The sequence below is a fragment of the Salvelinus sp. IW2-2015 genome, linkage group LG4p, assembly GCF_002910315.2.
Source record: "Salvelinus sp. IW2-2015 linkage group LG4p, ASM291031v2, whole genome shotgun sequence".
Lineage (NCBI taxonomy): Eukaryota > Metazoa > Chordata > Actinopteri > Salmoniformes > Salmonidae > Salvelinus > Salvelinus sp. IW2-2015.
The window spans coordinates 21,481,386-21,497,224 of NC_036841.1; the positions used below are offsets into that span (position 1 = coordinate 21,481,386).

Genomic DNA, 15,839 nt, shown 5'->3' on the forward strand with positions numbered 1-15,839 from the left:
AAGCATTGAATACTTACATTTCTGCACTTCAAAATGTATTTTGTAACTTTTCCCCAGAAGCATTTAACTGCAGAGTGTCATGTAAAAATCTTCCCAGCGTGAAATAGTTCCCAATCGTTCTGATCGTTCTTCACTGTGACGTCATGCTGTAAAATGTATCCCAGCTTGAAAATATTCCCAGTTCAATAACTACACGCGCATCTCTTTATGCAGATGGCTGAGCTCGTCTCTTTATGCAGTTGAGTGAGCTCGTCTCTTTATGCAGTTGGCTGAGTTCGTCTCTTTATGCAGTTGGCTGAGTTCGTCTCTTTATGCGGTTGGCTGAGTTCGTCTCTTTATGCGGATGGCTGAGCTCGTCTCTTTATGCGGATGGCTGAGCTCGTCTCTTTATGCGGATGGCTGAGCTCGTCTCTTTATGCGGATGGCTGAGCTCATCTCTTTATGCGGATGGCTGAGCTCATCTCTTTATGCGGATGGCTGAGCTCATCTCTTTATGCGGATGGCTGAGCTCATCTTTTTATGCGGATGGCTGAGCTCATCTCTATGTAGATGGCGAAGCTCGTGCGGATGTTTCTCTCACACCATCCCTTGATCTTGAAAAATTGTTCTGTGGGCACGCACATTTGCTTCACACATCTGTCAATCAATGGTGACCAGGAGTATTGACTCGGACCAATCAGAAGCTTGTTGAGGCATGAGGTCAGCATATAAATACCTGGACTCGCACATCAAAGTGCTGAGAGTTGATGTAAGGAGAGATTTTTTTGTGATTGCAAAGACTTGGGTGCTACGTTTTCAAATGACAGTGCCTATATTTGTTTGTTAGTTGAGTTTGAGTTTATTCATTCTTGCTCACAGATCAAACTGAAGAAATGCAGAATTTACATTACTAATAATTGCAAAACACTCATTTTGATTAATTACATTGTTTTTTAATTTTGCACCAAATAGAAAGTGTGAGCAATAATAAGACCAAAGCATTGTTGACATTGTCTTAAGGGATAAATCAATGAAGACCACCTCTTCCAGGGACACCATATTTCTCTATACTCAGCCAGTGGGGCAGAAGAATCATGTCTAAACCAATTTAGGATGGGGTGTAATGCTAGAGCCTGGAAATACTATTTAAAGTTTGGTACAAATAGTCCTCATACGTCTTTCCTTGCAATATACATTTTACAACCGCACTATGAATTGTATCCCAATAGCCAAAAGGGGGAGCCATGGGAAGAATTAAACTACAGAAATTTAGCCGTGGCAATATATTAATTTTGACTGTTAAAGCAATTGGGATATAATTCCATCTATTGAGGTCAGATTTAATTGATTTGAGCGTTCTGTTGAAGTTTCTGGCAATGGTTTTATATAAAGAAGGAAATATATCTTCTCCCAAATATTTCAAATGGGAAACGACTGGGATTCCATAAATAGAGATAGAGTCCTCCATCGGGTCTTGAGAGGCAGTAGCGCTGATTTGGTTAGATTAGCTTTATAACTTGAGATGAAGCTGAATTTATCTTCAATGCGTTTGGGAGCGATTGAGATACATTGTCTACATATACACTGCTCAAAAAAATAAAGTGAACACTTAAACAACACAATGTAACTCCAAGTCAATCACACTTCTGTGAAATCAAGCTGTCCACTTAGGAAGCAACACTGATTGACAATACATTTCACATGCTGTTGTGCAAATGGAATAGACAACAGGTGGAAATTATAGGCAATTAGCAAGACACCCCCAATAAAGGAGTGGTTCTGCAGGTGGTGACAACAGACCAATTCTCAGTTCCTATGCTTCCTGGCTGATGTTTTGGTCACCTTTGAATGCTGGCGGTGCTTTCACTCTAGTGGTAGCATGAGACGGAGTCTACAACCCACACAAGTGGCTCAGGTAGTGCAGCTCATCCAGGATGGCACATCAATGCGAGCTGTGTCAAGAAGGTTTGCTGTGTCTGTCAGCGTAGTGTCCAGAGCATGGAGGCGCTACCAGGAGACAGGCCAGTACATCAGGAGACGTGGAGGAGGCCGTAGGAGGGCAACAACCCAGCAGCAGGACCGCTACCTCCGCCTTTGTGCAAGGAGGAKCAGGWGCAGCACTGCCAGAGCCCTGCAAAATGACCTCCAGCAGGCCACAAATGTGCATGTGTCTGTTCAAACAGTCAGAAACAGACTCCATGAGGGTGGTATGAGGACCCGACGTCCACAGGTGGGGGTTGTGCTTACAGCCCAACACCGTGCAGGACGTTTGGCATTTGCCAGAAAACACCAAGATTGTCAAATTCGCCACTGGCGCCCTGTGCTCTTCACAGATGAAAGCAGGTTCACACGCACATGTGACAGACGTGACAGAGTCTGGAGACGCCGTGGAGAACGTTCTGCTGCCTGCAACATCCTCCAGCATGACCGGTTTAGCGGTGGGTCAGTCATGGTGTGGGGTGGTATTTCTTTGGGGGGCCGCACAGCCCTCCATGTGCTCGCCAGAGGTAGCCTGACTGCCATTAGGTACCGAGATGAGATCCTCAGACCCCTTGTGAGACCATATGCTGGGGCGGTTGGCCCTGGGTTCCTCCTAATGCAAGACAATGCTAGACCTCATGTGGCTGGAGTGTGTCAGCAGTTCCTGCATGAGGAAGGCATTGATGCTATGGACTGGCCCGCCCGTTCCCCAGACCTGAATCCAATTGAGCACATCTGGGACATCATGTCTCGCTCCATCCACCAACGCCACGTTGCACCACAGACTGTCCAGGAGTTGGCGGATGCTTTAGTCCAGGTCTGGGAGGAGATCCCTCAGGAGACCATCCGCCACCTCATCAGGAGGTCACACACACTACTGAGCCACATCATAAAGGCACGTGGAGGTCACACACACTACTGAGCCTCATTTTGACTTGTTTTAAGGACATTACATCAAAGTTGGATCAGCCTGTAGTGTGGTTTTCCACTTTAATTTTGAGTGTGACTCCAAATCCAGACCTCCATGGGTTGATACATTTGATTTCCATTGATAATTTTTGTGTGATTTTGTTGTCAGCACATTCAACTATGTAAAGAAAAAAGTATTTAATAAGAATATTTCATTCATTCAGATCTAGGATGTGTTATTTTAGTGTTCCCTTTATTTTTTTGAGCAGTGTACTAAAATGTTGTCTGCATCTAATGAGATTAAGTGATCTGTAGATTTGAGAGAAATTTGTGTTAATTCCTACGATTGACGAATTGCTTGGGCCAGACGTTCCACAGATAATAAAATTGGATCGCCTTGTCTGCTACTTCTAGTGATTCTGAATGGAGCAGAGGAGATATTGCCTGTTATAACTATGGCTGAGGGATTGATATATAGTATTTTAACAATATTCATGTATTGGAGCCAATTCCTATATGTTCCAAGACAGAGCAGAGATATGACCATTCTAGACTATCAAAAGCTTTTTCTGCATCAAGAGATAATACAGCCCAAGGAGCTGTTGTTTCTGATGAAGCATCAAAGATATGTAATAGTCGATGGAGGTTATCCAAGGATAAACACTTTTTAACAAACCCGATTAGGTCCATGTGGATCAATTTGGGTAAGTAAGTCTTGAGACGACAACATTTTGGAAAAAACATTTAATATCGGTGTTTATCAAAGATAGGGCGCGATAGTGAGAACTTGGGTGGCATCAATTACCTTTTTTTAATAAAAGTGTAATTAGAATGAAATGTATTTTCATAAACATGTTCCATTAAAGGCTTTGTGCTTTGTGGGAAAGAGAGGAAAACAAAGAAATGACACAATGAAATGAGAGAACATACCACTTCCTTTAATACCGTAGGGCAACGCTAATGTGGACTGATGTTGTCGCCAGAAGAAATCATCCAGTTTGAAGAAGAGCTCTGTTTGTCTGCTAATGCTGTATTAGGAACAGTGGAGAAAATAATTCACATTACAACCTGGAAATACGCAAGGATATAGTGTACAGTTCGTACTAAATATTCCATACTGCCAATGGTATGGGGATATAAAGTACACACTGCTGACCTGGCAGTTTTAGTTTCAGTCATTAAAATGGAAATGACCTTAGCCATAATTCCTTCTCATAGTTCAGTCTAATCAACCCCCATGTCTATCAGGCAGACAAATCGTATGTATTATAAGCAAAGCCGATTTCAATAAAAATGTTCCCAACTCAACAAGTAATATGTTTACATGAGTCATTCAGCAAGCATGCCCCTCCATAAAATCAACTGTTGGCATTTTTACTGCCAAGAAGAAGAAGTAAAAAAACAATGATGTACATTGCATTCGGAAAGCATTCAGATCCCTTCACTATTTCCATTATTTTTTTTTTTTACTTTACAGCCTTATTCTAAAATATATTACATCCTTTTTTAATCATTTTTATCAACAAAAAAAACTGAAATTTGACCTTTACATAATTATTCAGACTCTTTACTCAGTAATTTGTTGAAGCACCTTTGGCAACGATTACAGCCTCGAGTCTTCTTGGGTATGATGCCACAAGGATCTCTATGTACTTTGCACCGTTCATCTTTCCCTCAATCCTGACTAGTCTCCCAGTTCCTGCAGCTGAAAAACATCCCCAAAGCATGATCCTGCCACCACCACGCTCCACCGTAGGGATGGTATTGGCCAGGCGATGAGCGGTGCCTGGTTTCCTCCAGAAGTGACGCTTGGCATTCAGGCCAAAGAGTTCAATCTTGGTTTCAGCAGACCAGAGAATCTTGTTTCTCATGGTCTGAAAGTCCTGTAGCTGCCTTTTGGCAAACTCTTCTTCGACCTTGGCTTGGTTTTTGCTCTGACATGCACTAGCAACCGTGGGACCATATATAGACAGATGTGTACCTTTCCAAATCATGTCCAATCAATTGAATTTACCACAGGTGGACTCCAATCAAGTTGTAGATACATCAAGGATGATCAATGGAACAGGATGCACCTGAACTCAATTTTGAGTCGCATAGCAAAGGGTCTGAATACTTATGTAAATAAGGTATTTCTGTTTTTTATTATATATCAAAAAAACTGTTTTTGCTTTGTCATTATTGGGTATTGTTTGTAGATTGATGAGGAAAATGTTGTATTTAATCTATTTTAGAATAAGGCTGTAACATAACAAAATGTGGAAAAAGGAAAGGGGTCTGAATACTTTCTGAATGCACTGTACCAGGCAGGGTTTTTACAGTGCTGATAGTAACTGTTTATTATCTTTGCATAGTCACTTTACCACTATCTACATGTAACAATTACCATGATTTCGAAGGAATTGTCCGTAAATCTGGGGAAGGGTACCAAAACATTTCTGCAGCATTGAAGGTCCACAAGAACACAGTGGTTTCCCATCATTCTTAAATAGAAGAAGTTTGGAACCACCAAGACTCTTCCTAGAGCTGTCCGCCTGGCCAAACTGAGCAATCTTGGTGTGTTTGGACCATAAGAGTTTGTTGGTGATGTGGACACCAAGGAACTTGAAACATTCGACCTGATCCACTACAGCCCCGTCGATGTGAATGGGGGCGTGTTCGGCCCTCATTTTCCTGTAGTCCACGATCAGCACCTTTGTCTTGCTGACGTTGAGGTTGTTGTCCTGGTACCACAATGCCAGGTCTCTAACCTCCTCCCTATAGGCTGTCTCATCGATGTCGGTAATCAGACATACAAGTGGTTGTTCCAATGGATATCATAAGGTGAATGCACCAATTTGTAAGTCGCTCTGGATAAGAGCGTCTGCTAAATGACTTAAATGTAAATGTAAATGTAACATATCACCGTTGTTGTCGTCAGCAAACTTAATTATGGTGTTGGAGTCGTGCTTGGCCACGCAGTCATGGGTGAACAGGGAGTACAGAAGGGGAGTAAAGCATGCACCCCTGAAGGGCACCTGTGTTGAGGATCAGCATGGCAGATGTGTTATTGCCTACCCTTACCACCTGGGGACGGCGCGACAGGAAGTCCAGGATCCAGTTGCAGAGAGAGGTGTTTAGACCCAGGGTCCTTAACTTAGTGATGAGCTTTGTGTGCACTATGGTGTTGAACGCTGAGCTGTAGTCAATGAGCAGCATTCTCACATAGGTGTTCCTTTTGTCCAGGTGGGAAAGGGCAGTGTGGAGGGCGATTGAGATTGTAACATCTGTGGATCTGTTGGGGATATATGCAAATTGGAGTGGGTCTAGGGTTTCCGGGATGATGATGTTGATGTGAGCCATGACCAGCCTTTTAAAGCACTTCATGAATACAGACGTGAGTGCTACAAGGAGGTAGTCATTTAGGCAGGTTACCTTTGCTTTCTTGGGCACAGGAACTATGGCGGTCTGCTTGAAACATGTTGGTATTACAGATCCGGTCAGGGAGAGGTTAAAAACACCTGCACACCCGTCCAGCATCACTACTCTGGACGGTTCTGACTTAGAATATGTGGACAACTACAAATACCTAGGTGTCTGGTTAGACTGTAAACTCTCCTTCCAGACTCACATCAAACATCTCCAATCCAAAGTTAAATCTAGAATTGGCCTCCTATTCCGCAACAAAGCATCCTTCACTCATGCTGCCAAACATACCCTTGTAAAACTGACTATCCTACCGATCCTTGACTTCGGCGATGTCATTTACAAAATAGCCTCCAACACTCTACCTTGCAAATTGGATGCAGTCTATCACAGTGCTGTCCGTTTTGTTACCAAAGCCCTATATACTACCCACCACTGCGACCTGTATGCTCTCGTTGGATGGCCCTCACTTCATATTCGTTGAAAAACCCACTGGCTCCAGGTCATCTTTAAGTCTTTGCTAGGTAAAGTCCGCCTTATCTAAGCTCACTGGTCACCATAGCAGCACCCACCCGTAGAACGCGCTCCAGCAGGTATATTTCACTGGTCACCCCCAAAGCCAATTCCTCATTTGGCCGCCTTTCCTTCCAGTTCTCTGCTGCCAATGACTGGAACGAACTGCAAAAATCACTGAAGCTGGAGACTCATATCTCCCTCACTAACTTTAACTTCTCTGGGATAGGTGGCAGTATTTTCACGTCCGGATGAAAAGCGTGTCCAAAGTAAACTGCCTGCTACTCAGGCCCAGAACCTAAGATATGCGTATTAGTAGCTTTGAATAGAAAACACTCTGAAGTTTCTAAAACTGTTTGAATCATGTCTGTGAGTATAACAGAACTTATTTGGCAGGCGAAACCCCGAAACCTCTCTTTTCAATGGGTTTTCATTATGAATCCAGATTTCTAAGGGACCTTCTTGCAGTTCCTATCGCTTCCACTGGATGTCAACAGTCTTTAGAAATTGGTTGAGGTTTTTCCTTTGAGAAATGAAGAAGTAACACTGTTCAGAATGAAGCTTGAGGGAAGTGTACTCTTTGTTAGAGGCGCATGACCTGAAAGCACGCTCCACTTTGTTTTCCTCCGGTATTGAACACAGTATATCCCGTCTTCAATTTTATCGATTATTTACGTAAAAAAATACCTAAAGTTGTATTACAAAAGTAGTTTGAAATGTTTGGAGAAAGCTTACAGATAACTTTTGAGATATTTTGTAGTCACGTTGCGCAAGTTGGAACCGGTGTTTTTCTGGATCTAACGCGCCAAATAAATGGACATTTTGGATATATATTGATGGAATTAATCGAACAAAAGGACCATTTGTGATGTTTATGGGACATATTGGAGTGCCAACAGAAGAAGCTCGTCAAAGGGAAGGCATGAATTCTATCTTTATTTCTGCGTTTTGTGTCACGCCTGGAGGGTTGAAATATGATGGTCTGTGTTTGTTTGCTTGGGTGCTATCCTCAGATAATAGCATCGTTTGCTTTCGCAGTAAAGCATTTTTGAAATCGGCAGCTCTAGCCTTTAGCTCATTGTGGATGTTGCCTGTAATCCATGTCTTCTGGTTGGGATATGTACGTACGGTCACTGTGGGGACGACGTCGTGGATGCACTTATTGATGAAGCCGGTGACTGAGGTGGTATACTCCTCAATGCCATTGGATGAATCCCAGAACATATTCCAGTCTGTGCAAGCAAAACAGTCCTGTAGCGTAGCATCTGCGTCATCTGACCACTTACATATTGAGTGAGTCACTGGTACTTCCTGCTTTATTTTTTTTTACTTGTAAGCAGGAATCAGGAGGATAGAATTATGGTCAGATTTGTGAAATTGAGGGTGAGGGAGAGCTTTGTAGGCGTGTCTGCTCGTGGAGGTTTTTTGGTCTAGAGGTTTTTTTCCCTCCGGTTGCACATTTGACATGCTGGTAGAAATGAGGTAAAACGGATTTAAGTTTACCTGCATTAAAGTCCCCGGCCACTAGCAGCGGCGCTTCTGGATGAGTATTTTCTTGTTTGCTTATGGCCGTATACAGCTCGTTGAGTGTGGTCTTAGTGCGAGCATCGGTTTGCGGTGGTAAATAGACAACCATGACAAATATAGATGAAAACTCTCTTGGTAGATAGTGTGGTCTACAGCTTATCATGAGATACTCTACCTCAGGCGAGCAATACCTCGAGACTTCCTTAATATTAGACATCGCGCACCAGCTGTTATTGACAAATAGACACACACCACCATCCCTCGTCTTACTGGACGTAGCTGTTCTGTCATGCCGATGCACGGAAAAACCAGTCAACTGTATATTATCCATGTCGCCGTTCAGCCACGACTCGGTGAAACATAAGATATTACAGTTTTTAATGTCCCTTTGGTAGGATAGTGTTGATCGGAGCTCATCCAGTTTATTATCCAGTCATTGCACGTTGGCCAATAGAACAGATGGTAGAGGCGGGTTACCCACTCGCCAAAAAATTCTCACAAGGCACCCAGATCTGCGCCCCCTGTATCTCCATCTTTTCTTCATGCGAATGATGGGGATTTGGGCAGGTCTGTGAGCAACAGTATATCCTTCGAGTCAGACTCATTAAAGAAAAAAGATTTGTCCAGTTCGAGGTAATTAATCGCGGTTCTGATATCCAGAAGCTCTTTTTGGTCATAACATATGGTAGCAGCAACATTATGTCCAAACTAAGTTACAAACAATGCAAAAACAAAACACACAAAATAGTTTAGGAGCCCGTAAAACGGCAGCCATCGCCTCCAGTGCCATTATCTCAGTCTCATAGCAAAGGGTCGGAATACTTTTGGAAATATGGTATATCTGTTTTTTTTAATTTTTTTATACACTTGCAAACATTTCTAAAAAAACTTTTTCACTTTGTCATTACGGGGTATTGTTTGTAGATTGATGAGAAAAAAACGTTATTAATTTTAGAATAAAGCTGTAAAGTAACAAAATGTGGAAAAAGTGAAGGGGTCTGAATACTTTCTGAATGTACTGTACAGTACTGAGACTCCAAGGAAAAGGGTGAGACAAACATCACAAGCACAATGTATTACTGTATTACTGTCTCCTGGGGTTTGTTCTCTGGTTGGAATTGAACGTTATTATGTTTTGGATGCCCGCTGTTTACGAGTAAGTAACAGTCTTTGACAGTTAGTCGTTGAGATATATTACCATGGTGTGCCAGTTGTAGTTGTCAGTGAAAGACTAAGAGACAACTTGGGGGCTTTCAATTAAGAGTGACATTGTTATTGCCTAGGAGGCCTCCCAGTGTCTGATACTGTAATTAAGCATCTGATTTGCATGTGAAAAATGACCTGACCTTCTCAACACATAAATCAAAATCAGTTGGTAAACAGTATTGATCTTGAGAAAATGGAGCGTTGTTAATCTCTATGTTTTACAGGTCATGTCTGAGGGGAGCTGAGAGGAGGCCAACTGAACTCTATGGTCTAGTGGTCAGAGAAAGAAATGGCTGACCCCAAGGTTGCTGGATGGAGCATATCACTGTTGCACGCTTGAGCAGGGCACAGAAACAGAACAGCTCCAGTACATACCCAGTTGAATAAACTGATAATAGCACAGAGTAAAAATAAATAGAGGACCATTCAAGTGTCCTGGACAAAGGTACTCAGCAAGCTAGAGCAAGCTACATTTGTCCATTGTTCTCCTGAAAAAAACGTTTAATTGTGTGAATCGAAAGCTCCTTTAAAAAAACAGACTTGCTCTTAGGGTTCTGTTTTCATTGACGATCCATCAGCAGTTTCAACTTAAACAATTGTTCCAGAAAATGTACTTTACTGAGTCAATTGGTAGAAAATTATTTCCTTTAATAATAGAATTGATCCTACTTACAAAAAAATTATGAAATTTACTGGTGACCGGGTGAAAACAGACCCCAAATGTCGAAAGAAGCTGGCACCTCGCATTCCCGTAAAAGCATTGGCAGAAATTAGTTAGACTGAAACCCATCACCCTCACCCTCCTCGTTTTAAAGACAGACACTCCATTACTCACTTAAAATTGAGGCTCTCCCACTTCTTCTGCTTTAGCCAGCCACCACACAGTGACTTGCTAGGAGTCAGAGGAGACTTGCTGGTGCCTCCATAACTGAAAGAAAAGCACACAAATCACCACAGTTGGGACAGAAACTGCTGACTGTTTAAACACTCACCATGCCCAGTGACTTTAGGTTAAAAAAATGTAAAGGGTGGGTATCTATTGAAGGCCTAAACTGACTGCCGTTCACCCACTTAAAGCTGTGGGTAGACAAGATGTTGGCTAGGTGAATGGAGTGGGCTGTCAACATGTTGTGATTCAGCAGTGGGCCTTATTTCAAGGTTTCCCTTTCCTTCAGTAAAGCATAGATGAGCATCTATGTGATTGCTCTGCCTGCTGCTCCACAGAGAGGGAGCTTCCAGGCAGTAGACCAGGGCTGAGGCCTGAGGGCCGAGCAGGAGAAGCCTTACCTCTGGAGGAAGACGTGGGAGCAGTAGTAGGAGACTAAGAACAGTACAACAGCGAACAGTCTAAAGCACCATCCTGGAGAGGGAGAGAACAACCACATGCAATAGATTAGAAACCAACATAATGCTTTTCTTGTATAGCCTGTAGTCAAATCCTAGTATATGATATTTCAAATTGCTGCTAATTATGGCATGAGATTGCATGAGACGCAATCTGCAGGCAAGCAGGCAGGCAGGACTGCAGGCAGATTTTCACTTTCTACAGTATCACTGACTTAACATCCACTGGAGTGGAACGGAGGAGTGCTATTACTTGAGCAGTAAATAAATAAAAAACAGAGCAGCCCCTAGAACTTTCAGTTCCCATATCAAACAACTCTGCCGAACAAAAGTCCCCTCTACCTCCACACTAGCAACATGTCAATGACCACAAACATTCCGTCGTCTGGTAGATAAACACTCCCCAGCCCAGACAGTGGTCTACATGTACAGGAGCTTGGGAGGGAGGGAGGGCAGTCCTCCAGCTCAAAGACATACTTCCCAGTCATTTGTTCCAGGAATACAAATGGCTACTTATACGGTAAAGGCAAACATGTAGTGCCAAACTAAACATGGTCTCCATCGAGCTGAATCTGCTTTCTGGTAATGCCATTAACTGAGCCAGAGAAACCATGGACTGGCTTTTCATTTTCAACACAGCAGCTAGTCAAACTGAAATGAGCTGGACTGAAAAAAGTGTAAATGACAAAAGCAAGCATCCGGCTCTGAAGGCAAGGCCAGTGTTTTCTGTCAAAGCTAAAATGAAGAGAAAATGAAATGGCCAGATCAAGGCAGCGCCAAGCTGTGTGTTTCTATATGATGATCATAACACATCCAGGAACATCTGGATTATACATGACAGGCTTGGAATGTGTCTTGTAGTATGTACAATGGAGTATGTACAATGAAATTAATAATGTACTGTATAGGACAAAACACGGTATGTGAGTGCTATAACACAAGGATGTTATTGTGTAACACTACATCTACCAAAAGCTTGAGTGAATTGAAAGAATGAAACTGTACCAGGCTAGAATTGTACAAATACTGTAAACCTTCTATAAAAAGAAAAGTAAAGAAAACAGAAGAAAACAAAACTATCCCATGTTTTTCATTTCAAGTACAACTACCACAAATGAAGACAGGAGTTAAATGTCTGATGAAAGTATTGTATGTGCAGGTGTGTATTGACAACACCTCCTGTAAGGAAGCAGCGGGGGAGCTTACTTTTAGCAGTCTTTAGGGACATCTTCACATGCTCCTTCGCCCTCTCATCTCGGTACTGCGCATGATGTTACCCTGAGGGGGAAGGTGAAGGAAGAACAGCATATTAGCACCTCTAACATCTGGCTCAATCGGACAGAAGTGGCGCGAGCAAATTAAATTAACCATATGCCTTAATAAACGGCACAATAAATGACATCTTTCTCCTCCAGGATGACAAATGAGAAACTGGGATTGAGATGAAACACCAAGACAATACGTAGATTACACAGTCACTTCAGGGGACTCTGGAGCACTGACTGATGGTAATCATTGCAGTGTTTCTCTGGCTTTGTGCTCATTGTGAAAAAAGTGGAATTGGCTGTATCCAGTGACTATCCACCAGACAGTGTGGGAAAGAGCCATAGAGATAGCAAGAGAGAGGCATAGAGAGCGAGAGAAGGAACATAAAATTTGACATACCAATGAAAAATACTTGAATCAGTTATAGAACCCATTGCCATTTATGGCTGAGGCCTGGGGTCCGCTCACAAACCAAGATTTCACAAAATGGGACAAACAGCAAATTGAGACTCAGCATGCAGAATTCTGCTAAAATATCCTCGGTGTACAGCATAAAACACCAAATAATGCATCCAGAGCAGAATTGGACCGATACCCGCTAATTATCAAAATCGAGAAAAGAGACGTTCAATTCTATAACCACCTAAAAGGAAGCGATTCCCAAACCTTCCGTAACAAAGCCATCACCTACAGAGCGATGAGAGTCCCCTAAGTATTCACAAACAGAAAACAAATTACATATTTACCTGATCTATTTGATATTAATGGTTAACAATTAATATTTAAATAATAGTAAGACATTTCTATCCTTCTAGTGTATGTGTTTTTATAGTCTCCACTCCTACAGCTAATCTGGGCGTATGGTCACTAGAGATTGAGCTGAGAGATTGAGTTTGAGCTGACAAATTAGTTAAAGACTGCATTACATAGACAATAATGTGTTTTACTAGAGATAGCTTATGAGTAGAACAATCGCTCATTGTCTCAAAATCATCATTGCATCTGGGAAACTAAGCCAGGGTGGGGTTAAGACAACAACCCCGTCCAGATAACAACAGGATGAACCCAGAGTGGCTTAAGATGCCGCAAACTGCATGGGAGGGGTGAAAACAACCATGACTAACCATTAGTGTCAGCTATATAAAGAACTCTGCATTTGTGTAAAGGTTAGGCTGCTCGGCCCAACTTGACTAGTCTCATTATTGCAATAATCTATATTAAATAAAGATGATTGTTTGAAGACATGACTGTCTCTCTCAGTTTGAATTTCCACGACAGACCCCACAGAGCCCCAGGACAGAAACACAATTAGACCCAACCAAATTATGAGAAAACAAAAAGATAATTACTTAACACATTGGAAAGAATTAACAAAAAAACTGAGCAAACTAGAATGTTATTTTACCTTAAACCGAGAGTACACAGTGGCAGAATACCTGACCACTGTGACTGACCCAAAATTAAGAAAAGCTTTGACTATGTACAGACTCAGTGACCATAGCCTTGCTATTGAGATAGTCTTCTCTTGAGAGCCAGGTCTGCCTATGTGCATACTGTCCACAAAATGAGGTGGAAACTGAGCTGCAGTTCCTAACCTCTTGCCAAATGTATGACCATATTAGAAACACACATTTCACGCAACACGCAAAATAAGTCCAGTCCAATTATTCCCCAAATTTTTTTAGAAACCTCCACTGGGAGTCTATTGAGCCCCGGTGCATGGCCGGGGGACATCTGGGTTACGGCCTCTGCCAGTTCATGGGACAACAGAGGAATGTCCATTTCATCCCACTGTGCTAGAGAGAGCATAGGGAGTTCTGCAAACAAAACCTGAGCACACATAGGATCACACAGTTCTGCCCTATACAGGTCTGCCCTATACAACTCAGTATAAAACTCCACAGCCCTCTCCCGCATCTCCCCTACCCCAGAAGTCACCCGCCCATCAGACAGCCGTAGACAATGCATACCCTTTGCTTCACCGCTCTGTCTTTCCAAACAAAAGAAGTAGAAGCTGGGAGCGTCCATCTCTTACAAGTGCTTCCTTTGCTTTAACCTGGAAAAAACTGCCCAGGTCCCTACAAAATTCAGCTAAATTAGCCTGGAGGACTACAATGCCTTGCCCCACTATCTCTACCTCCATCTCACTAATACTATGCTCTAGTTCCCCCAATACTATCCTAGCCTCTGGAGGATGAGAGCTTTTTACTGTTGACAGAAAAGCCGAATTTGGACTTTCCCCACATCCCACTATTGACTCAGAGACTCATACTCATCTCTTTGCTGCCCCCACCTTTCCCCCCAAAATCTGGAAACCTGAGCAAAAAGTGGCATCTTGTAAGAGCTTTACATTAAACTTCCAATAAGATGCATGCCGAGGCCCTGGTGAAATAGACAGCTGAGCCATGGTTATGTTGTGATCCGAAAAACCCACCGGGAGAATGGTAGCGCCCAACAGCCTATTGCTCTGATTTCTGGACATGTAAAATCGATCAAGTCGGGCTGCACTCACCCTAGCCCCAAAGACCTTCACCAATGTATACTGTCTTGTGTCAGGATATCTAGTTTTCCAAACATCCACATCGAACTGATTAATGATGTCCCTTAACACTCCCACTGACCCTGAATGAGGCTCCCCATTTCTGTATTTCGTAAAAAACATTGTACAGTTCCAGTCCCCGCCGACCACCAGCGTCTCCTCAGGCGCTACCTGTGAGAGTTCCTGTCTAAGACAAATAGAAGCCCCCTCTCTCTCCCTGTGTTAGGCGCATACACATTTATAAAGGCAAAACCCATGTTGTTAATTTCTGCTTTTACTACAAGCAGCCTACCCCTACACAACTCCTTTGAGGAGCTAATTTTTACAAACAGACCTGGTACAAAAAAGACTGCGAACCCTGCATTAAAATTTGTCCCATGGCTCAACACACTTGCCCCTTTCCACCGGAGCCCCCAATCGACTTCATTCCCCACATCACTATGCGTCTCCTAAAGAAACAACACCTGTACTTTGTACTTAGTTTTACATATTCACCCAACACACTCCTCTTTCCTGCATCTCTGGCGCCATTTATATTAAGCGAGCCTACCCAAAGAGTCTCCATTAGAAGTGGGAGAAAAGCCAGCAAAGAAAGAGACCAATAACAATGCTCAAAAAGCCCAAGTGCCAGAATAAAAATTAAAAAAATCTAAACAGCGTCTGAAGGTAGACTTTTACGCACAGTTGTGACCCACTTACTCAACTTAAACCGTTTCCTGGGTGAGAGGACACCATGCCCCTCATTTTTCATAGCATGTTGTACTGAGCTTACAAACTCTCAGATCGAGAAAAAAAAGCCTCAAGATGAACCCTTTTCCCCTTGGTCTCATTCAGGAACCTTGTCAGTTCCCTCACTGTGCATTTTGACTAGAGGTCGACCATCATGATTTTTCAATGCCGATACCGATTATTGGAGGACAAAAAAAGCCGCTACCGATTAATCGGCCGATTTATTTAAAAATATATATACAGTGGGGAGAACAAGTATTTGATAACCTGTAAAATCGGCAGTGTTTCCTACTTACAAAGCATGTAGAGGTCTGTAATTTTTATCATAGGTACACTTCAACTATGAGACACGGAATCTAAAACAAAAATCCAGAAAATCACATTGTATGATTTTTAAGTAATTAATTTGCATTTTATTGCATGACATAAGTATTTGATACAT

General features: G+C 42.5%; 1 protein-coding gene across 1 annotated transcript in view; it reads right to left on the bottom strand.

Moving 5' to 3' along the window:
* LOC111960695 (CMP-N-acetylneuraminate-beta-galactosamide-alpha-2,3-sialyltransferase 4) overlaps nucleotides 1-15,839 on the bottom strand; it is a 75,418-nt gene that overhangs the window by 12,191 nt on the left and 47,388 nt on the right. Inside the window, exons 3-6 of the mRNA XM_023982860.2 lie at nucleotides 12,070-12,141; nucleotides 10,807-10,879; nucleotides 10,355-10,447; nucleotides 3,799-3,896 (exon numbers count right to left, since the gene is read on the bottom strand). Coding sequence (XP_023838628.1) covers nucleotides 3,799-3,896; nucleotides 10,355-10,447; nucleotides 10,807-10,879; nucleotides 12,070-12,091 — 286 coding nt within the window. The 5' untranslated portion in view covers nucleotides 12,092-12,141. The remainder of the gene's footprint in view (nucleotides 1-3,798; nucleotides 3,897-10,354; nucleotides 10,448-10,806; nucleotides 10,880-12,069; nucleotides 12,142-15,839) is intronic.